The sequence below is a fragment of the Trachinotus anak genome, unplaced genomic scaffold (genome assembly GCF_046630095.1).
Source record: "Trachinotus anak isolate AG129_WGS33_773 ecotype Australia unplaced genomic scaffold, CSIRO_AGI_Tana_v1 ptg000022l, whole genome shotgun sequence".
NCBI classification, from domain to species: domain Eukaryota; kingdom Metazoa; phylum Chordata; class Actinopteri; order Carangiformes; family Carangidae; genus Trachinotus; species Trachinotus anak.
The window spans coordinates 417,683-441,434 of NW_027273873.1; the positions used below are offsets into that span (position 1 = coordinate 417,683).

At 44.5% G+C, this 23,752-nt stretch overlaps 1 protein-coding gene across 1 annotated transcript in view; it reads right to left on the reverse strand.

Annotated features, from left to right (window-relative positions):
- The window catches only part of plxna3 (plexin A3), a 106,783-nt gene that overhangs the window by 59,506 nt on the left and 23,525 nt on the right, over positions 1-23,752 (reverse strand). The window contains exons 4-6 of the mRNA XM_071458785.1: positions 20,617-21,164; positions 20,357-20,521; positions 17,893-18,075 (exon numbers count right to left, since the gene is read on the reverse strand). Of these exons, the coding sequence (XP_071314886.1) occupies positions 17,893-18,075; positions 20,357-20,521; positions 20,617-21,164 (896 nt within the window). The remainder of the gene's footprint in view (positions 1-17,892; positions 18,076-20,356; positions 20,522-20,616; positions 21,165-23,752) is intronic.

The following is a 23,752-nucleotide window of genomic DNA, read 5'->3' on the forward strand; positions in this document are numbered from 1 at the left end:
GTTCAATCAGCTGATCAGTCCAGCTCATCCCTCATAGACTGTTGTGTATTTTCGTCCATAATAAAGCAACATTATTTTATATGTTTTACATACATGTAAAGAGCTTAAACTCATAAACTCCAGTTGTCAGGTAAATGCAGAGCAGTAAAAAGTATGAGTTTTAGAATAAATTGGCATTAAAACAATTACTACATGTTATTTGTGTGTGTACATGTGTAGCTGTGGCTGCTTAGATACGTGTGTGTGTAGAAATCTGTAGATGTTGGGACGTTTCTTCATCATATTTAATTTGATCATTTTCCTTTCAGCCCATCAGCAAGAGAAACAATGTGCAGTGGTGTTTACAGGGTGATGTGGTCATTATGTCTCTGAACACCCACCTGTGGACTGAGGTTTTCTACCTGAGTCCAAACTGTAATAAAGCAGCTGATCTGTCAAATCTAAGAACATTTTCTGAGGTGGAAGGAAATTACAGGCTTTAGAAGTCATGTGGGGATTGGTCGAATTTAGTTCCTGAGGGGACTGACAGACACACAAACACATAAAAGCCTCATACACCATCTGAAAACACACATGTGGACGCCCCAGGTGTTTAGAGGGGGCTCCTAAACACCTGCATTCAGCTAAAGGAGGGAGAGAGAGGGGGGGAGAGACAGAGAGAGAGAGAGAGAGAGAGAGTTAAGAGCCACCACATTAAATAATTACAGGAAACGCGCACGCACACACACACACACACACACACACACACACACACACACACACACACACACACACACACACACACACACACACACACAGAGAGGTCAAACAGTTAGGTAAACAGAGTAAATCATTACTCTGCTCTCTGACAGGTTCCAACCTGTTTGCACCACGAGTTGCTCTGTGTGATTCTGCGTCTTTTATCAGTAACATGTTGTAGATTAAGGGTGTGTGTGTGTGTGTGTGTGTGTGTGTGTGTGGTGTGGTGTGGTGTGGGGGGGTCCTCTGCACTGAAGCAGACCCCATCCAGAGAGGATGACAGGAGGAGGTGGGAATGAAATCTTCACAGAGCTCCTGTAATTTCACTCATGGTTGTGATGCCCTGTGAAATGACAGCAGACAGTCAGTGGGCCGCACCCTCTCATTTTACAGCGAACTGACCTCCCAGCGTTTCAGATCTGAATCAGAAATAATCTCCATCCATACCAACAGGCCTGGAAACACACACACACGACCACTCCTGTACACTGGGCCTGCGTGTGCCGGTGTATACGGCGATGGTATAAATTACAACCAGAGGACTCGTTGCTCGGACCGACGCAGACGCGGAACTGTTCCTGATGTGGTCATTACAGCAGACGTATGGATGAGGAATCGTTTGCTTCTGGGAAAGGGTCACGTGATAGGAGAGACTGTCCTGTAACAAACGAGGTCACAGGTCATCTGTCAGCAGGTCACGATGACCCGTCGTTAGGTTCTGTTGCTAGGCGACATCTAGCGGTCGTAGTGATGATGACGGGAGCAAAGGGAAAAGTGCGGTGACGTAGTTTATAGAGCGACAGAGTCCAGGTCAGGAGGAGGTTGGGGTGGATGGATGAATATGATGCAGGAGAGCGGTGTTCGATTCCCATGTGACAGGAGCAGTTTATGTTGTTTCTATTATCCATGACCGTTTGTTGTTATTATTGTTACCATGACAACAAAGATCGTCTAATGTTGAGGAAGAACTGATTTTAAATCACCATCTGTTCCTGAACCTAAAAACAGAGCTCAGCGAGCAGCAGCTCCTCACTGCAGCTGCCATCACACCAGAAAATCTGATGAGCGCACGGTTTCATCATAGTGGTTTCCAAACTGGCCCATGTGTTGGTGTTAGCATGTCTTCATCTATCAGATTAGCAAAAACATGTAACACATTTTCACACAAAAGTCAACTTTCACTCTGAGCTGATAAAATGCAGCAAACAAAAAAAAAAACAAAAAACTGATCCACTTTGAAATCCAAGGACGAGGATTTAAATATGAGGAGGAGCAGCCGGTTCACAGGGAGGCAGGAGGTCACTGCCGCTGGAATTATTACAGGAGTGGGTGTGAAAAATGACGGGACGAAAATCACTGACCAGAGCAGGTGATTTTAAACTTACATCACCTCCCTTTAGAGAAACAAAGTCAGTCCCACTGAGGCTCAGCCCTGGTCGAGAAGGCCTGTTCTGATTTACAGGTCCACTCAGTCCACGTACCTGTACAACACCTCGCAATTAAACCTCCTACATGTTCCTGACAAAAATGAAAACAAGGAGAAAAATGTGAAAATGCTAGGTCCTTTTTTAAAGCTCCCTGAAAAGCTGCAACACTCAGTCGTGCTGAAGTACAGCGAGCTACATGTAAACGGTAAAAGAGATCCTGGACTCCATATGTGTTCATAAAATACAAGGACATTTTTAACATATGGGTTCATTTCATCAACAGGTTTCTCACCAAATGCTGCAGAGAAAACAGCCGACAGACAGACAGAGACACAAACACCAGCTGCTGTTCACAAACCACCCACGAATACCTTCTCCTGCTAAATAACACACTCATGCTGCGGTGAAGAGGCACCATGATCAGCAGCGAGTGGCTAACAAAGCGACGAACAGCCATGCTACATCTCTCTCTTTACACAGAGTGGCGAGAGAAAACATATCAGCTAATAGGCTAACGATGCTAAAATGCTCTGTTTATCAGAAAGTTTTAGCTATCTTAACCCTCTTTTTAGATTAGCATTCAAAAGTTCGAGCTAACAACATGCAGCTAACTCTTTATGTAGCGACATCACAGCTAACTTCATAACAAATGACTGTCATTAACATTAGAAATGTAAACACCTGATACAGGCAGCATTTGATGAATTTGTAGCTAATACGCAAGTTACAACGTCTACAGTTTATTTGTTTACACCTATTATCATTAGAAAATGTTAAAAGGTTCTCTTTTTATACAGTATAAAGATTTGCAGCTAAAACGCTAACAATGCAGAAACACTGTCTTTTAGTTCGCTTCAGAAAAACATAGCTATCACTGTTTTAGCAAAACCTAACAGGTCTTACACCGTTTAAAATACTAGAGATTTACAGTATTTACATCTCAAATATTAATAATATAACAACTATACTTGTTTTATGCTTGTTACCATTAAAAAGGCAACGCTAAAGCTACTGGTTAGCACGAAAACCAGCTTCAGGTAACAGGCTAATACTGTTCACATAAAAGATTCTTGTCTGAAACCAACTTTTTCAGTGATGTAAATCAGTGATTCTTCATCTGACGACATTTCTGGAAACTAAAGCTCTGATGTTTTACTTGTTTCTGTAAATCATATTTAATGTTTTTACCAGCACAAAACTAAACTGTGGAAAGATTTAAATCTGCAATTATATCGTTAGAAGTTATGTAAGTAAATATATATAGAGTCTATACAGCTGCAGCCAAAGACTTTAAGTGAGAGCAGGTTCTAACTTCATCACAGGAGCTGATCCCACATCTGCTTTTCACTAACACATCTGGAAACGCTCACACTCACACACACAGTTAGTACAGTAGGTTGATCTTTTAACACTTCATTGATTTCAGCCCGCCAAAAACCCCACCCCCTCTTTTACAACACACACACACACACACACACACACACACACACACACAGGAATACAGAATACATAAACAGGTAAGCAAATGCATGTAACTACAAAAACACAACCCGAGGCAAACAAATCAATAACCAGACACACACACACACACACACACACACACACACACACACACAGCCTCTCAGTCATCCATAGAGAACAATGCCTTGACTTGCCAGACAGAACCATCAACCCATTTTAACTTGAAGACCCTGGCACTGAGACAGACACACACACACACACACACACACACACACACACACACACACACACACATAAATCTACACTCAGGCTTCAGACTTGCCCTGTTCTCCCTGATCCATTTAGAGCCTATTAGAGAGGGGGGGGTGTTATCAGATCGGGACCTTCTGTCACGAACAGTGACACACACGTTTCTGTCACTACAGCCCAGAATGAGAGCTCAATCAGAGACGGTGATGATCTGAGACGACAGCAAACGTCACTGCAGAACCTGCCCGAGAATCCTCCTGTTTTTAAGTTTCCTCAGCATCACTGAGGTAATTCAGAGAGAGCTGTCTGTACATCACCATACGCTGCAGACAGGAACAGCTCATTCAGCATGCTTCTATCTCTAACTGAGTCTATGCAGGGCCTTACAAACAGCTGTCCAGTTCCCTGGGGCTGGTTGCACAAAACACCTTAAGTTTACTTACTTTAGTCACTAAGGTCTTTTGTGCTACTGTTTCACTGACTTTAAGTGATTCCTTAAGTTTAAGACTAAGGAGAAAACCTTAAATGCTTGAGGGAACATTTTAAGAAAACCTTTAGGAGACTTAAGGGTTTTCTATGCAACTGTTTTTTTTTTTTAATGAAAGTTTAACTCAGACTTGAATAATTTAGGAGCAGAACACAGCTCTGATCTGATCAGTCTGGATCAAACCGTCCAGACCTCTCAGGTGGTCTGGGACAGGTCTAGCGTAGACCAGGATTAGGGCAGTATGTGGACCAGGTTGTCCTGGACTTGGACTTTTATAAGCTTTGGAGACAAGATGACAGCAGAGTTATTTCACACCAACCAGCACACACGAGAGAAGAGAGCGAGTAAATAAACTTGAGAGAAGGCCTGAACGTAAACTGTCCTCTCCTTAACACAACTATGTGTGTGTTTATTTAGCTTGCTGTTGTTTATTTGCAGGAGGAAAGAGGCAGGAGTGCACAGGGGCTGCTTCTGCACGTGCTCAGTGGCAACCAGCCGCACGGAGCTGAGCCTGATCGTCAAGTCCTCTGAGACAAATGTGTGATATCAGCTGATATAAACACAACAGAGCTGACCTGAGAGTGACACGGCTGTGATGTCACTGCCACATCACTGACCCATCCAGATGATGTGATGACCACACACACAGACACACACTCTGACGCTCCTCTCAGGTATCTGATTGGCTATCTGCCGCCACCAAATCTCCAAATCAGGGAGGGTGGAGGTGGGAGGAGGAGGGGGAGTTGGGGGTTGATTTCTCTGTTGCTGTGACAACCGCCAATCGTCTCTAATCTAATTTACAGCCAATCAAAACAAAACACCAGCTGGTCCTTAACGCAGCACGAACGGGGAGGAGAAGTGTGTGAGCTTAGGTCTCTGCATTGACGTATATATGTGTGTGTGTGTGTGTGTGTGTGTGTGAGCCCAGGTGTGAAGCTTCCTCCTCCAATCACACACCAATCAACCTCAGTTAATATCCAACCACGAAATATCACTGCTTATTGGCTAATTTGTGTGTGTGTGTGTGAGTGTGTGAGTGTGTGTGTGTGTGTGCACATGCAAACATTTTACATTGGTGAATTCAGACTTTAATACCTTCTCACAACATTTAGCCAATCAAAAACCAGGAGCCCACAGTGATAATTAACCACAGAGTTTGTTTCAATTTCTAACAAAGATCCAGAAAAGAGGAAAAGAGAATCCTCTCTGTGAAAAAGGACCTGCAGAGACTGAAACTCGTCTCCATGTGTTACAGGTTATTCCTGTTTGTGTCTCTCATGTCGCTGTGGCGACTCTGCAGCTCAGTTCGCTTCACCTCCGTCACACAGATCTGGGGAAACAAGGACTCGTGGAAAACACTGGACGTCATGTGAGTCCTGACCCGAGAGACCACCCCCCCGGCTTCAAGTTAAACATGAAACTGAAACCGATTTAATTCAGCTGATGCAAAATTAAAGTTCTGTTCACCATCATCATCAGCATCATCAGCTTCATGGCTGCTGATTATAGAGATTTTGGCAGGTTCCATCACAGCAGCTTCAGTAGCGGTTGTTCACCTCTCTCCCTCCTCTCTGTCCAGGATCTAACACCTGACAGTGTAACATCACCTGGTGGAGGCGGGAAGACTCTGATCTCTCAGTGACTGTCGGCTTCCTGACCTCCTCACAGGCTCTGCTGTGTTTTCACGTCTGACTTCACTCCCAGCAGAGCTGCTCTGATGACTCCTCCCTGACAGATGAATATTAATATTTTCTCTTCTACGATGACTGACTCTGCTACATTTGTTCTGTTTCTGTTTGCAGACTTGAAGTTCTGCACTGACACATTTCCTTTTACTCTTTCCCTCAGTCAAAGTGGAGCAGAAAGACCTACATGGCGGTTTATAGGGGCGTTGATCATGCTAGTGGTCAAACCTCCCCGACACGCCCCTCCCCATGAGCAGGCGGCATCATCAGGCTGAAACAAGCAGGTTACAACAAATCTGTGCAGTGAACAGTCCATCTATCTAACAACCCGCACAGAAAACATTACATTTTAGGACAAAATTGTGAAATCGTTGTTTCATGAGGCTCGTTGCATTTATCAGGGTCACCTGCATGAGCCTCCTGCAGCTTCCTAAATAAACCTAGTTTTTAAATGAGTCACTTCAAACGCTCCCGTAGAGCCACACAGGTCTCGGTAATGTGAAAATGCAGAGGTTGAAACTGCACAGCAGCTGAGAGCAGAGACTGTGTGAAAAGGTCTGACTCTGGGAATTTAAAAGGGCTTAAAGTTTGTGTTTTCTGCTCTGTAATGAGCGTTTGTTGTTTCGTGACAAGATGAATAATGTGAACTTTGACACATCAACGTTTGGAGCCTCTCAACAACCATTATCTTTTACAAATCTTACTAAGAGTAAGTTTGTGCAGGTGGAGGTGAAAGAAGAGGTAAATGTTTTCTCCACAGGTGAGACACACAGGTGCAGCTGCCTCACAATGATATAAAAACAGACGTTCATCAGAAATCAGGTCTTCATTGGAGGAGCAGCTCTGTGACAGTAAAATGAAATCCTGCTCCCTCTGAAGCTGGTTCGTCTCCAGATTTCAGTTCTGCAGTAAAAGAGAGAAACAGGTGCAGGCTCCTCCTAATAATAATCATCTATATGAATCTAAATCAACAGATTAATTTCCCTCTCTGGCTGTGAGGATCCATTCCCCGTCGCTGCCGGAAAAAAAGAAAAAGCAGAAAATGAAAATGATGTTTGGAAGAAGAGCGAAGCAGGTGCAGGCGGCTCGGTTACAAACAGACATTACTGTTATTAGAATAAAAGCTTTAATTCCCCGTCGTCTCATTAGCCAATAATGGCTCTGTTCCCTCTGAATGCCACAGCTGATTGGCTGACTCATCTCCGCTAATTCACTTTGTGCTAATGGAAAAGAGGACGAGGAGGAGGACGAGGAGGAAGTGTTCTTTTTAAGAAAGAAAAAGCTTTCAGTCTGTCAGTTTGAGGGAAATCTGCAGATTAAAGAGAAAACAATATTTTATCATTTTAACTGTGACACAAAGAATCAGCTGAACCAGCTGGAGGGAAAATTTACCATTAGGCCCGATCGTCACCATGGCGACCAGAGCACGATTAGATACAACACAAAGAAAAATGCTCTAACTATGAAGAGCATCTCAAACTACAGACAGGAAACAGCCTCTTCTTGCTGGATTGATTCCTCCTGTCGTCTCTGCTCATTAATCACAACATGCTGCCAGTGAAGGGAGGAGTCAGTAAACTGCAAACACATCCCTCATCAGGTCACCATCTCCTGAAACAGTGTACCAGACCTCGGTTGTCATGGTTACAACAAAACACATGCAGACTGTACAGAGAGTAGCGTATCTTCGTCGCCATGGTTACTATAATAACAGTCATGTCTTGGTTAGGTTTGGGTGAAGATGGTGATTTGGGTTAAAATCAGTTCTTCCTCAACATCAGATGATCTCTGTTGTCATGGTTACAATAATAACAGTGAACGGTCATGGATAATAGAAACAACATAAACTGCTCCTGTCACATGGGAATCGAACACCGCTCTCCTGGGTCATATTCATCCATCCACCCCAACCTCCTCCTGACATGGACGCTCTATAAACTACGTCACCGCACTTTTCCCTTTGCTCCTGTCATCATTACTGCTACTGTTACTGTTGTTGTAAATATGTAATTTTTTATCTCTATATTTTGTATATTTTTATATTGTTATTATTTATCTTCCTAAATATTTGTTATTGCAGTTTCTTGTTCTGCTCCGTGTTGAACGCACAACAACAACAACAGCAGCAGCTTCACCTTCACTTCCTGCTCTCCTGTCAGGATGTGCTGGACAGTCATGAGTCACACTTTCAGAGATTCCAGTTCACCAAACCTGCATGACCAGACACCAGCTGAGACACTGGGCCAAGAGCTGGACCTGATCTGAAACCAGCACACAGGGATCAGTTTTTAGATCCCGAAAATAAAAACCCTTCATTTTTTCTACTGAAGTTACAAATAAAAACTTGTTCTGACTCTTAAAGTCTGTGAAAAGTCAAAGAGTCTGAGAATCTGGTTCAGAGTGGATCCTCCATGATGCAGCACAGAGACAGAGAAGAGCTGATCCAGAATGTGTTGGACCTGAACAGACCCAGAAACCAGAGACCTGAGACCTGCAGCGATACAACAGGACCCTATCAGACCAGATTAGACTGAAGAGACCAGGTCTGACACAGATCCTGAATCAGGTCTCAGTCACTCAAAGCCATAACCTCAACGAATCACCAAAAAGTCTCAGTCCAGATCTGATTGGACAGCTGAGTGTGTGTGAGTGTGTGTGTGTGTGTGTTGGGAGGTGCGGTCAGTGCAGCGTGTCTCCTCTCTCCCCTCAGGCCTGTTTGTTTTGGCAGCAGAACAGAGAGCTGCTGAGACACACACACACACACACACACACACACACACACACACACACACACACACACACACACACACACACACACACACACACACACACACACACACACACACACACACACACACACCCATCCTCCTGGGATGCCCCCCCCCTCCAGCTTCCTGTCGCCTTGTTCTCTCCTAACTTGCTGATGACATCACTCTCTCTGAGCCAATCAGCTGTTAGATCAGCTAATACAAAAAAAACACTGATAGATGGGAAATACATTACTACTGTTGCCATGGTGACTCCTACTACTACAACCACCGCTACTACAAGTTCAACTGCTGCTGCTTTTACTACAACCTCTACTTGTACTAGTGATGCTACTACAGATGCTGTTAGTACCCCCCCCCCCCCCCCCCCCCCGCTGAATATTTCACATCATCTCTCAGCTCCTAAAATGTGAAAACAGTGTCTCTTGTTTGTCGTTTTTTCCAGATGCACTTTTGTTGTCTCTGGTTTGAATCAGAGGGAAACTCCTGCGGTTTATTCACCTCCAGAGGTCACAGGAGAAAACCTGAAAACACACTGTGCCTTGGTGACACCAACAGACTCACACAGACTCACTGCTACACTTACAGGTGAGTTTTCATACTGAGGTCTGTCTGAACCTGCTGCAGGTGCTGCAGGCACTGATGTCACCTGAGTCTGCTTCAGTTGTTACCAAGCATTTAAAGCTCCATCCAGTCTGAAGGTAGATGTCCATGTGTTTGTGATTATACAGCAGGTCTAGGTTCTGTTTACCTGAAATCTGCTATATTTTTATTGGATCACTCAGAAAACAGTCAGCCAATGAGAAGAGAGGATCAGATCCTCTCTTCTGATTGGCTGACTGACCTGATGTTACTAGAGCTCCAGAGAGAAGCCTGAGAGAGGAGATGTAAAACTACACTGAGATAGTTTTTGGTTCTTAAACCACAGATATATCTTCTGCTGGAGATCAACACTTCAGATACAATTAAATATAGACCCTAGACCTGCTGTATAATAAAAGATATGGAATCTCACTTTATTTACAGTTAATATTAACCTACAATGCTCCAGAATCTCATATAGAACAGTGAAGTGTGAAAGTAAAGATGGATCCAGAAGATCAGAAGGTTTCATCAGGAAAACAAGATATGATTTTCAGTGAAGTTAATAATTTAACAAGACAGAGGTTTCCAGAGGTTTGATTGGTTATAATAAATATACTTTCTCTGAGGTCTAATCAATACTATCAGATCAGCCACATATTGATCTTCTCTGGTCAGAGGAGGTCTCTCTGTCCAGTCTATAGAAACTGCTCATTCCACTGAAACCAGTGTTAACTGTGGTGGTCTGAGGCAGAGCGAGGACCAAACAGGAAGTGGACGTGGACCTGAAACCTGAAGCAGCTCTGGTAAAGAGCCACACAGGGACGTTTGGTTTGTGCGACCACACACAGAGGAAACCTCACTGTTTTGGGGCGGAGCTAAATCCAGCTCAAACACTCCTTCACCTCTAAAAGACGGCTGAACCAGCTCCAAACACAGAGAGTTCAACTGGGACGTGACCAGTCCAACCACAGCCTCCTCCTGCAGCTGGGCGTCAGCTGCCTTGCTCAAAGGCAAAGAGAACTGGACCTGAAATGTGGCACAGCTAAGGATAATAATCCAGAAAGTTAATGAAGTGATATCCACACTGAACCTCTGATGAAATTGTATTATTATATTGTATGACTGTGTGGTCTCTCTCTCTCTCGCTCTCTCGCAGGACAAGCCCATAATTCTTAGTTTGTGCTGTTGATGCGATCAGACCCCCCACAGAGAGCGGTCCGTCCGTCCTCCTGATTCATTCTATGTGGAGACTCTGCCGCTCGCTGTGAGTCCTGACAGGAGGAAAAACAACAAGTCGTAACTCAAACTCTCTGTTGACTTTATCTCCGTCTGTCAGACTGTTTCCCTCCGTCCTCCTCCTCCTCCTTCACTCTCTTTCCTCAGAGAGTTTCTTGATTTTTTTTCTTTAGCATTTTCTGACTCTCTACGCGTGCTTTTCTTCCACTAATGAAAAATGTCTTAGCTTAGTATTTTAATTCTGCTTGATAACTATTCTGTTCTTAAAACACTGAAGCTAAACTGACACTGTGTTGTTACCTGTAGACGATGATGGACTCATCGTGTAGAAAGCACGTTTTCTAAATCCTACAGTTATTTTAGTTTCAGTTGGTTTTAATTTCATTTTAGCTTTTAAGACAGAGGATCAGAGCAACTGTAAATTAAAAGAAAAAAATCAGGGGTTAAAGAGAGTCAAAATGTTATACAAAATAAAACATCAAATACTGAGATTTTATTTAAATCTAAATTTTATGAAGAAAATGGCTGAAATACTGGAAATAGTAACATCATGGTTAATTCATATATATATTATTATGTTATTATTATTAATTAAATAATTATTAATCATTTAATTAATTAATTCTATAGTTACCAAGTATTACATATTATATTATATTATATTATATTATATTATATTATATTATATTATATTATATTATATTATATTATATTATATTAAATTTATTTGCGATAAAACTGTAATTTTACAAGAACAATAAATTGAATATTTTAAAAGAACTTTGGTAATTTTATGAAAAAAAAGTCTTGACAAAAACCTGCAATACTTTTTGTAAAATTGTCAGAATTTTATGAGGATAAAATTGTTATATTTTGAAATTAAAAAAAACAACAACCCAAAAACAACTTGTCAAATCCTGAGAAATGTGAAAAAATAAACTTTGGTTCATTGTAATGTTATTATAATAAAATATGAAATTCTTGGTTTAATTTAAATGTCTAACAAATAATTTAGTTGAATTCTTTCTTATTTATTTTCTTTTCATTCTGTTAAACATGTGAAAAATAGAAGAATAATTTCTATCTCTCTGTCTTTTCATGAAATCTCAGTTTCTATTCTCAGTTTTCTTGACACATGTTTCACTCAGTTTTCCCTCTTTCTTCTCTCCATCCTCCTATAAAACTCACATGAATCCTGGGAGCAGAGGTCAGAGTTCGGCTGGTTCACAAACTTAAACTCTCCTCATAAAGTAAACATCTGCAGTGTTTCCCTGCTCTCTCGTGATGCTGTGCTGAAGGTCACATCTTAAATGCATCAGTGTGACCGTCACAAGAGTCCAGACCTCCAGACTCAGAGGAGTAAACCGACTGCTCTCTGCCTGTGATGGACGATGTGTCTGCAGGTTGATTCTCCCAGAGATGAACAGAAGCCAGAGGAAACCTGAGTGTGAGTCTGGAACGTTTTGGATTGAGAGCTGGTCTTTAAAACCCAGGCTGGTGTGATTCAGGCAGGTTTGACTGTGAAGCTTCCAGAGAGACGTCAGGCTGCCAGCTCAGAGTGTCGACAGTCAGAGCTGATGTCATTATGTTGTTAGAGGAGTCCGACTGGGCCCGAGTCCCAGCCACACTCTCAACCTGCTGCTGGACTCAGTGGAAAAACACTGGAGGAAATAATACCACCTTCCCCAGTCCAAATCTCGACAAAGATCCTGCTACTGGGCTCAGATTGTTTCTGCTTCTTCCAACACAAATCAACTGGTGTCTTCAACCAGCATTTAAAGGCCTCTAATTTACCCTGACTTCTATCTGTGAAGGATCACTGTGATTTACATCAAAAATCTGATTCCTCAGAATCATAACTCAGTCAGATCTGCACACAGACATGAAACACATATGTTTATATTCAGTGTCACACTCTCTGAGGATTTCATTGTATCTGAGGTTCATTGTGAAGAAACATCCGTAAACCAACGCGGAAAAGAACATGGTCCTTTTAAGAGCTTTAGTCTGAATCCTCATGTTTTTAAAGGTCCACACAGTCTAAAGGTAGATGTCCATGTGTTTTGCAGGTCTAGGTTCTATATTAATAATGCCCTCAGCCACGGGTGAGATGGTTTATTGAGATACACTGAGATGGTTTTTGGTTCTTAAAACCACAGATATATCTTCTGATGGAGATCAACACTTCAGATAAAACACAGAAGAAGTTAAAACATGGAGCTTTAAACTTTCTTCAGTATCACAGTGATCCTGTGATAATTGCCTGTATAACCATGATACACTGCAAACAGCAGCTGATCACAGCTGATTCAGCTGCTGTTGATGGGACAGTTTGACTAAATGTGCATAAATATGAAAAAAAAAACCACAGCTCATTAACCAACTGAGTCTGTGGCAACAAATGGTTTCGTATGACTATGAGGATGCATCTCTGTGTGTACTGATCATTTTATTTCCTGCTGCCCGAGCAGTGTTAGTTTCTCTTTGTTCTGCACATGCTCACATGTAAGAAGCTAAACAAGAAATCCTCATCTTTCTCCAGGAGAAATGAGGTTTCTCTCATCTCCTCCGTGGAAACCATGGAAACCTGGTTTCTTGTTGCACGACGTTGAAGTAAATCACATTATGGCAGAACGCCGACAGTCTGCAGCTACAGCACTGAGACGCAGTAATTGTGAACTGCACCAGGAACACATGAGATTATTTCAGTTTATTGCCTTTAGAAAAGACACGTCATGAAGACTGAATCTGGACCAAAGACGTAAGGACATGAAGGTTTGTTTTTCTTTTTTTACAGTTGGGAGAAGATTTTATGTTTAATTAAGTTTGGAGGTTGTGTTTCCCCGTCTGTCTGTTTGTTAACCAGGATGAGTTAAAGGTCATGTTTGTCTCTGGTATCTGATCAGATCAGTTTCAGTCTGAGAATCAGCTGCTCAGATCTGTAGAGTTGTCGAGTTACGGTTAAAGATGAATAAAGTTTTCTGGAGGCTGCAGCTGATCTACAGGAGTAAAATCTGACTCTCCTCTGCTTTAACTGAGGCTCTGAAGGCACCACGCCTTGCTCAGTGGCACTCTGACAGCTCTTTGAGAGGAAAGGTAAACTGTCAATTATTTTGTTTTTTCTTATGATTCCTCCTCTGTGTGTTGTGTCTGTGTCTGTGACGATCCACAGTGTCTCTGTTTTTAGTCTCTCTCCAAATTACCAATTTAGCCTCTTCTCCTTAATTCAATTCATTAAGAGTCGGAGCAGCAGCACAGGAATGTTTTGTAGAGACGAAGAACTGAACACTTACTGATCCGGAACCAGTCGGTCACAACAGGCAGAGGAATGAAAACAACGCTGAGTGATGCTGAGCGCTCAAGAAATTACAAAGAAAGAAGATAAAGCTGCAAGCAGTGCTGGGCGGGGCCTCATAGTGCTGGGCGGGGCCTCACAGCGCTGGGCGGGGCCTCACAGCATTGGGCGGGGGCTCATAGCACTGGGCGGGGCTTCACAGTGCTGGGCGGGGCCTCACAGCACCACACGCATCAGGGTGCTGGAGGAGGTCACATGACGCAGCCAACATGCATGACTGTGACAATTTCATGTAAATCAAATGATGGTTGTCACTCGAGGTCACTTCCTGTTTTCAGTAGGCGGTGCCATGACTATGACTATGTCATCGAACATGAACACCATTTCCCAGAAGCCCCAGACACTGAAGAGCCAATTTGAAGCATAAGTGTTGGTGAGTTTCATGGATGAGGATGAAACCCAGTTAAGTTTTGCTGCCATATTTGTAGTTTCTTCATGCAAGTTGTATTTTTTATTGTGCGCAAAAAGACAAGGTTTAAGGAGCTGAGAGAAACCACCAGGACCACGCTTCTTTTTTCAGAAAGACTGAGAAAATGGCAGACTGGATTGAGCTAGGCAGGAAGTGATGTCATGACCTTCTTTACACAGAGAGTCACAACAGCCCAATCAGACCTGTCCGTGTCAATTCATAATGAAAACCAGGGAGAAAATGAGCCCAGATGAAAAACACTGAGTAGATTCTAAGAGCCAGGACTGGTACTGGAGCTCAGACTGATGTGGTCTCTGCAGGGCCTCGGGCGGTTTGGATTCCTGGCCTATTTCTAATTGTCTGGTTGGCGGCTGAAGCGGTGAAGAGCGTTTGTTGGACTGCAGCAGCTCAGGGGGCAGAGGGGGAGGAAGAGAAGGAGGAGGAGGAGGCCTCACTAAACATAGAAAGTGTTCTCCGCCAACTCCGAGTCACACAGAGCCCAACATCTAAAACCGAAACCAGCGATTTCCACCAATCTGTTCACTACACAGACTCCGCCTCCGGCTGTTCCTCCCTCGTCCTCCCTCTCTCCCTCTGTTCTTCCCTCCATCCACCGAACTCCGAGGTCAGCTTTCAGAGGAATATCTCCCCATGTGAATGAATATTAAAGCGGCAGCTGTGTGGGAGGAGAGGTGAGCAGGGTGAGCGCAGAGAGGATTCATTCACATCACCCTGCCTCCATTTTTAGTTTTCAGGCAATTAAAATTCATCGTTCACAGGCTGGAAAATGGAGACGATTGTGTGGTCAAACGTGGAGGCAAGAGAAGCTTTTAATGCATCTCCTCGTTTAACGACCGCTGATGATGTAGATTAATGTGTCTCAAGTGTGGAGGGTGGTGGAGGCAGAAGTTTAGCATCGATTCAAGCAAAAGGTTCACGTTCCTTCAGTTCAGAGCTCCCACAGTAAATATAAAGAACACACATCACTTACTAATGCAGCCCGATATGGAACAGAACAGTTCCACTCACAGGAAACCAAACATGTCTATCTGAACTAGATTCAAGGTTCTGAAAAATTCATGCTGAGTGATTCAAGAACTGGATCTGTGTGATGTGTGACAGCAAAGGTTCTGCTGATGGACACAACTGTTCAGTTCAATTTATGTAATTAAACTTTAATTTGGTACCAACATTAGGGTTCCTCCTGAGGTTCTGTGGGGCATTGAGAAGATTTTACTGGTTCTTCAAGAGGTTCTAGTGGAATGTAAGAAGACTTCAGTGGTTTCTCAGGACGTTCTAGTGAGCTTTAAGATTTCAGTGGTTCCTTAGGAGGTTCTGCAGGACACAGGTACACAGAAGAAGCTGAGGATCAAACCTGATTGAGAACCCGGGGTTCATCCTCTGGAGATCAGGACACTTCATGGTCAGATGATATTTTTCTTATGTAAAATTAAGATCAGATTCAGACAGATCAGTAATCCAGAGGTTAATTTACCTGAAACACACCTGTGAGTGTGTGAGCAGGTTTTTTGGATATCAGAGACGATTAAAACTCATGAAGGTCCAGACTGAAACTGTTCACAGCTCATCACCGTCCTTTCATCTGCTTTGAGTCTGAGCTTTTATCCAGACAGTGGAGGGAAAGTGTCTCGGCTCAGACTCAGGTCTTAAATCCTCCAGAGAGGACGGAGTCTGTCCTGCAGGGAACCAGAGACTCTTTAACTGCCTGCGCTGCTCTGAAGGAGACAGAAAACAGACATTTTGTGTTGCTAAGTGGGACATTTTTCTGACAGGCTGAATAACTCTGCAGTTCTCTGAGGCTGAGACGACTCTGCAGCATCGGACGAGGTTCAGAACGTCTCTGCAGAGACTCGTCTCTCTGTCCCGCTGAGACACCGAGACTCTGTCTGTTCCTGCTCACGCTCCTTTAATCCTGTCTCTACACCTCTCTGCTGTTTATCTGTCCTGTCTGTGAATACAAACCCTGGAAATGAACAGATTGTGTTTGCCGTGTTATGAAATCAAAACAACGTTCAGCTTATTTTCAGCTCCAGATAACAATAATAACAACAGAGCCGCGGGCGGCAGAGAGCAGGCTGAGCACATATGGAGGAATGACTGAGGACCAGGTTCAGAGGCAGCAGAAAATATGTAAAAGAAATGAAATATTTATCAGATGTCTATACTGCTTATGCCTATTATTATTATGGAGTCAGCACAGATCCCACAGCAGGCCTCTCATTCCTAAACCTTCCTCCTCCAGAGATTTAAATCTGTGCAGCAGCTACATCCCTGTGTTCACCAGGTACCTCAGGTCTGCCTCCATATCAGGGTAAAGACTGCATTAAATACGATTCAGTCACGTGGTCAACCCTGATCAGTAGTGAGGAGACGACCAAACTGTAGAGGAGACACCGTTTATCAGCTGACATGTACAAACATACTGAGAGATCATCTGATCGTCTGTGTGCAGGACGTTTGGGTTCCTTCACAAAGTTTTCACCACTTTTCTGTAGTAACTCTTTCTTTACAGTGAAATCACTACAATTAATCGATGGCTGAAGTTCTTTAAAGCTCCACCCAGTCTAAAGGTGGATGTCCATGTGTTTGTGATTATAAAGCAGGTCTAGGTTCTATATTAATACTGTGAAAGTATCAAAGCCTCAGTCCACAGAGAAATGCACACAGCCTGTATTCAGAAACTGAGCCTTAAAACCAGCCGTCAGGACTTCTGCAACTTTATGATGTCACAACAAAGCAGTCACCGCCCTCAGCAACGCCGCAAGCCCCGCCCACCTGGACCCCCCGTCCAAACTTGCAGGATTTGGTTTCTCTGAGTGTTACACTGAGATGGTTTTTGGTTCTTATAACCACAAATATATCTTCTGATGGATATCAACACTTCAACATGTGAGGATGAATTCTTCAGAACCTCTGAGCTGGTGCTAAAGTAGGATTTGAAGTTTAGGACTCTTACTTGTACTGGAGTATTTTCCCTTCTGAAAGCTTCCTGCAGCTCTGCTCAGAGGTGATTTGTGTATTAATTCACCACATTCAGCGATAACATTTCAACATATTAATCAGCTTCAGGCTGAAAGCTTCCAGGTGTCAGATCAGGACGAGGGAACCACATGAAGGACCAGAGGATCAGAGGAGAGTCCGAGTCTGTTTCCGCCTCTCGTCCACACCACAGGACTAACAGACACTCCAGTGATTTTAAACATGAAAAAGGCCATTTTCTCTGCAGCTTTCTCCTTAAATAGAAACAGCAGAAAGCAGTTGGAGACCCAGCAGCCGGTCTAAAACATTCATGCAGCCATTTTCTCTCAGCAGAGGAAACAGCAGCTCTCACACACTCTGCACTTATTTCTGTCCCGCCTTCCCTCCCTTCATCCTTCCTCCCTCCTCACCATCACCTCACACTGCAGCATCAACAAATCAACCAGCCCTCCCCCTCTCCTCCCTCCTCCCTCCTCCCTCTCATCCTACCTTCTTCAGCTGTCCACTCCGGGTCCCCACAAACACCACCGTGTGTTCTCCGTAGGTGTAGGCCGCCACAGCGCCCATGCCCTCGGTCCGGTCCTCATACAGCGGGTACCCCTCGATGACCCTCAGGCCCCCGAGCGGCTGGTTCAGCACCAGGCCACAGAAATCATCTCCGATCTGCTTCGGCTGTGGGAAAGAAGGAAGTTTCAGTTCAATCTGTGATGTTTGCTTCGTCTTCTTCCAGCAGGTCTCTCTCTCGCTCTCTCTCTCCATCTGTTTGTTTTAAATGTATTGTTTGAGGCTTTTTTTTTTACTCTGATGGCTGCAGGGAGAGAGAGAGAGAGAAAGAGAGAGAGAGAGAGAGAGAGAGAGAGAGGATGACCTGCAGCAAAGGGCCACAGGTTGAACTCAAACGCGGGTCAGGACTGAGCCTCAGGTTTCATGTCTCTAACTGTGAAATAACAGGAAGAACCACACAACAAGCTCAAACAAATCTATGACGTATGAACTGTGACTTCAGTTGTGACGACACAGGCCTGGTTCACACTCGTCTCCAGCTGTAGATCAGAAATCATTGCTGATTAGTTTTGTGCTGGTCAGCTGATCAGTGAATGAACTAATGACGAGCTGCTGCTGTGAAACTGAGGTGAGGTGATCAGAGAGTTTATGATGAGGACAACCCGTCACTCTGATGTCGTTTCTCAGCAGCAGAAAGAAGGAGCATCAAAGTTTCACAGAGTTGTGCATCTTCCTCAAAGACACTGAGTGTTTCAGGTTTCTGTATGTGGACAGAGTATAGAACAGGGAGGAGCAGGCTTATTACAGGGTCCACACACACACACACACACACACACAGAGGTTAGCTAACACCCTGTCATTAGCGGGTTCAGGCCTTGATGCATCGCAGCAGCAGAACAGGGTGGAAACTCTGAGAATCACAGAAATGTTTGTTTTACTGTTTAACAGGTCTCAGATCAGATCTGAGTTCAACTGATCAGTTCAGTTCTCACAGTCCCTAAATACAGTGACACAGTTTCCCTCTGTCTCTCCTCAAACGAGCCTCTAACGTTCTCTGAGTTCTCCCTGAGTGTTCCTTGAGTGTTCTCTGAATGTTCCCTGAATGTTCTCTGAGTGTTCCCTGGGTCTGACCTTCATGGAGCAGCTTCACATGTAGAGAAGACTCATCGAGTCCTGGATCAGTTTCCTGCTGGATTCACACCACAGACTCACAAACCAACACCAGGTTTCTATCAACAGACCTGCACGTGGACTCTGAGCGTCTACATGCTTCTGTGCAGATCATAGTCTGAGGTTCACACACCAGGAGATGGTGACCTCACACGTGGTCTCAGTCCACACAGGGTCTGCTCAGACCTCAGACCCTGTGGGTCTCATGAAGTCTACATCACGAGGAACATGGAGGAACCATGAAGAGACCTTTATGAAGGAATGTACTGTGTCAGCGAGGGTCCTCACAGATATCACAGATAGTGTGTGTGTGCAGCAGAGAGATCATCATTAACTGTGAAGAGAGGTCCTGAAGGTACAACACCCCCCCCCCCCCCCCCCCCCCCCCCCCCCCCCCCCACAGGTCATTATCTTCTATTCCATCACTTTCATCAGTGTGTGGTTTACTGGTTGATTGATTAGTTGATTAGTTAGTTGGTTGCTGGGAGCCCCCTCACCCCCCCACCTCTACACCCCCCTGCTCCCCTCCACCTACAATCCCCTCCCCAGTCCAAGCCCGGCCCCTGAACTCCTCTCCTGGCGGGTTTCCCTGCTTGGTTACCATGGTTACCACTGCAGGCCATTATCGCCATGAATAAGAACATCATCTACCCCCGACCTGAAATAACCCCACTGCGGGCAGAGAGAAGGAGGGGGGAGGGGATGGGGGTAGCAGGGAGCTCTCTCTCTCTCTCTCTCTCTCTCTCTCTCTCTCACATGTTGTCAAATATTTTTCTCTTTTCTGTCCGAGAAACAAACTGGTGTTCTTTGCAGAGGCAGAGTGTGTGTGTGTGTGTGTGTGTGTGGCAGCCTGCAGGCAGCCTCTGGCCGTATGATGTACCGTATCCACAGAGGGACAGAAACAAAGATCTGAGACAGAGAGGTTTCACTCCATCACTCTTCGTTACAGCATCCCTGTCCTGCAGCAGCCGGTTGTCGGCTAGTAGTTCACACTTGAATTCTTTTCGTCAGTGCTGTTGATGATCCAGTTCTTTTTAAAAACACATTCGTCAGGTGGATGTGAAACAGAGACAGGAACAAAAGTCAAGGAAAGGTTTTTGTTTCCTTTTCTTTCACCACATTCAGGTTTTTAGAAACTGTTAAAACATATGATGGGATGGATTTTATCACTTTGCTGATGCTGCGCCAAAAACCTTCACTGAGGTTTGATCAGTGTGTTGGTTCATTATTTCCCCATCCCTGTTTTCCGGTTCTGAGTGATGCCTGTGGTCTAACTCACAGTGTGGATGCAGGGCAGCTCCTTGTTGAGTAACCATGGTAACGAGAGGCGTCCCTCCCCACGGTAACAGGAGCGGATCCTCTCCCTCATGGCCAGGTTGATGTCGTGGAGGGTGAACAGACAGAGGACGGTCTCTCTGGGAGGGTTGGAGCGATTCTTCTGACCCTGAAACACAAAAACACAAGAACCAGAGTCTGAGAGTTGCTGGTTCAAATCCCACAGCAGAGAGAAATCCACACAAACCGCTGAAGTTAAATCACCTGTGAGAAGACGACAAACAGGACGTCATCGTCCTCAGACAGGCCGAGCGCCTGGGCCAGACGCCGCCCTGGTTTCTGCTTGTAGGCGGCCTGGACGAGTCGGTACTCGACCCCGTCCTTGGTGCAGCCCAGAGGAAACTCCACGTAGGAGTAGAACTCGGTGTCGTTGGAGCACATCCTGACAATTTTGGAGGTGAAGAACTTCTCTCCGCCGGCGTCCATCTGCGTCAGCTGCGTGTCCAGCTGCAGCGTCAGGAAGTAGACGTAGGTGCGGCTGGAGAAGCCGTAGACGTAGTAGATGTCGAAGGCCGGGTAGAGGGACAGCGTGTCTGATGGGATCTTGATCTGCGAGGACACGAACTCGTCCTGGTAGACCAGCGAGAACATGTTGACACTCTCCTCGTCCGCCACCAGCTTCCTGCTGGACAGCGTGGGGAAATACTCCGACTTCCCATCGATGGCAGCGCCGATGAACAGGCGGCTGCCGCCCTTCACCGGCTTCTTCCTCTTGGGGTCGGCCGTCCAGTCGTCCTCACCGACAACCACACCTGCGGAGGAGGAGGACAGAGGCAGGACAGGTGTTCACAGGTGAGAGGATGAACAGGTGTCATCATGAGAAGGCGTCCTCCATCTGAATGAACCAGAGCTGCAGAAACGTTACTTTCATTATCGATGAATCAGCTGATTATTTTCTTGATTAATCGCTTTGTTTTGTCACTGAATGGTTCAGATGTGACGAGTGATGCAGATTTTATTCTGTTCACTGTGTTGAATGAAAACAGAAGAAGCTGGAACCAGAAAATGTTTGACCTGAAGAAACATGGACCCATCGCTCACTCACAGCCTCCTCTACAGCAGGAAGTGTCACAGTGACACATAACATGGATCATACAGAGAGGACGTCATCATCACCTGCTTCCCTCCACTAACAGCCAATAGGATTTCTCCTCTGTGTTTTGGATGATCAGAGAAAATCATCAACAGTTTCTGACCCTGACAGGTTTGGTTCAGCAGGATCATCTTCACTAATGACTCCACTTTATGATGTTTGGAGCCTAAACACAACCAGCAGCAGTAAAAAGCTCATGTTAGGCTCTAAACCAACGACCCCACGGTCACATGACTTCACCGTCACCACCACCAGTTCCTGTTCAGGAGGTGATGCTAACCATTCACTGCAACTAAGCAGGATTATAGAGAAGGTTTACAGAGCGGCCTGATGCTGGACGGTCTTTTCCTGCTTCAGGACCAGATACAGGTCTTGCATGTGGTTCTGTTTGAATTGTGTGTTGACACATGTTTGTTGGTGTCATGGTTTATGGGCTGCACGCAGACAACATCTACAGCTCTTATTTTCACATGTTTAATCACCGTTAAACAACAGTATCGTGCTGGACTGTGTTTGTGCAGAGAACCAGGGCTGCAGGACTCTGATGGGATCTGGGCCCAAAACAAGCTTCTTCCCTCTGAAAAGATATTTGGCTGAGTACAGACACACAAACCCGCAGCAGCCAAGTTTTACTTCTGACATCCAGTTACTGACAGAACTGACATTAACTAGTGACAGCTGACGTGACCTGTGACGGTCAGCACCACATAAATGTGAGAAGCTGCTGCCTGCTGGGTTTCTACACGGAGCTCTTCTGATAAGCAGCAGAGTTTGGAGGATCTGAGCGTGCTGCCAGCCTCAGTGTCTGAACTCAGGAGCATTTCTGCGTGCCAAATATTTCTTCACATTATCACACTTTAATTTACACCCTCATGTGCAGTGAAATGCTGGACCGTGGAGCCGGGCTGCCGTTAATGAGTAATGAAGGCTGAAGTGGACGAAACGCAGTGAAGCTCAGTGAAGAAACGAAGCGTGGATCAGTCCTGACGTTGGTCTTTAGCGTCGACCTGGGACGTCTCTGACAGTATCACTGACACTTACTTCACTCAGTCCCCAAAAGGTGAATAAAAATTATGAGGTTGGTCCAGTTGCTGCTGTTGTTTCAGTGACGTGTAATTGAAACATCCCAGGTTGTAAAACACAAGAGGAACAAAGACTTAAGGGTTCAGAAGCTCCAGGTTACAGGTTGATGGTGTGTTGTCCTACAGAGGCTGCTTCAGTGTCTAGTTCTCATGATTTCACTAAATTTAAAGCTCCATCCAGTCTAAAGGTAGATGTCCATGTGTTTGTGATTATAAAGTAGGTCTAGGTTCTATATTAATAATGTGAAAGTATCAAAGCCTCAGTCCACAGAGAAATGCACACAGCCTGTATTCAGAAACTGAGCCTTAAAACCAGCTGTCAGGACTTCTGGAACTTTGTGATGTCAGAACAAAGCAGTCACCACTCTCAGCCCTGCCCCAAGCCCCGCCCACCTGGACCCACCATCCAACCTTGCAGGATTTGGTTTCTCTGAGTGTTTACCTCAAATCTGCTATATTTTTAATGGATCACTCAGAAAACAGTCGGCCAATCAGAAGAGAGGCTTAAAACCACAAATATATCTTTTGATGGATATCAACACTTCAGATAAAACACAGAAGAAGAGTTAAATATAATAATATATATAATGGGACCTAATATTTAAATGGCGCTGTGGTGAAGCTTGTAATGAAAAGACTGTTTGAAAAGAGAGATCTGTGCTGAGATGTGAGGACTGAGTCTGGCTGTCAATCACGCGCCGCTCCGTCCTGACAGCCGTCATTCAGGTTTTTGTTCAAACTAAAAACTACGACAGCTGATTTGGAATAAAACCTGTAAAATATTTTGACACGTGATTGACACCTGAAGGTGGAAATGCTTTGCCAGCATGTCGAGAACAAAATGTTTTTCTTTTTAAGCAGGAAAATTAACAAAACTTTGACGTGATATCAGCAGAAAAATCAGCTGAACAAAGACGGTGGATCTGAACCTGCAGCAGGAAACACAGCAGGAGGCTCTGAGTGTGGACAACCGGCATTAACCCGGACAGCATCAAGAGAAAACACTTATTCTTTCAGACTCTTTACATTATTACATTTCTCATTAAACAGCCACATCCTCTTTCGTAGATGCACCATTTCCCACAACCTCCAAAGTTGTTATTATCTATTAACTGTATTGATCTGCAGACTCTCCGCCTCTGCTCAACACTTTCCTTGAGAAAAT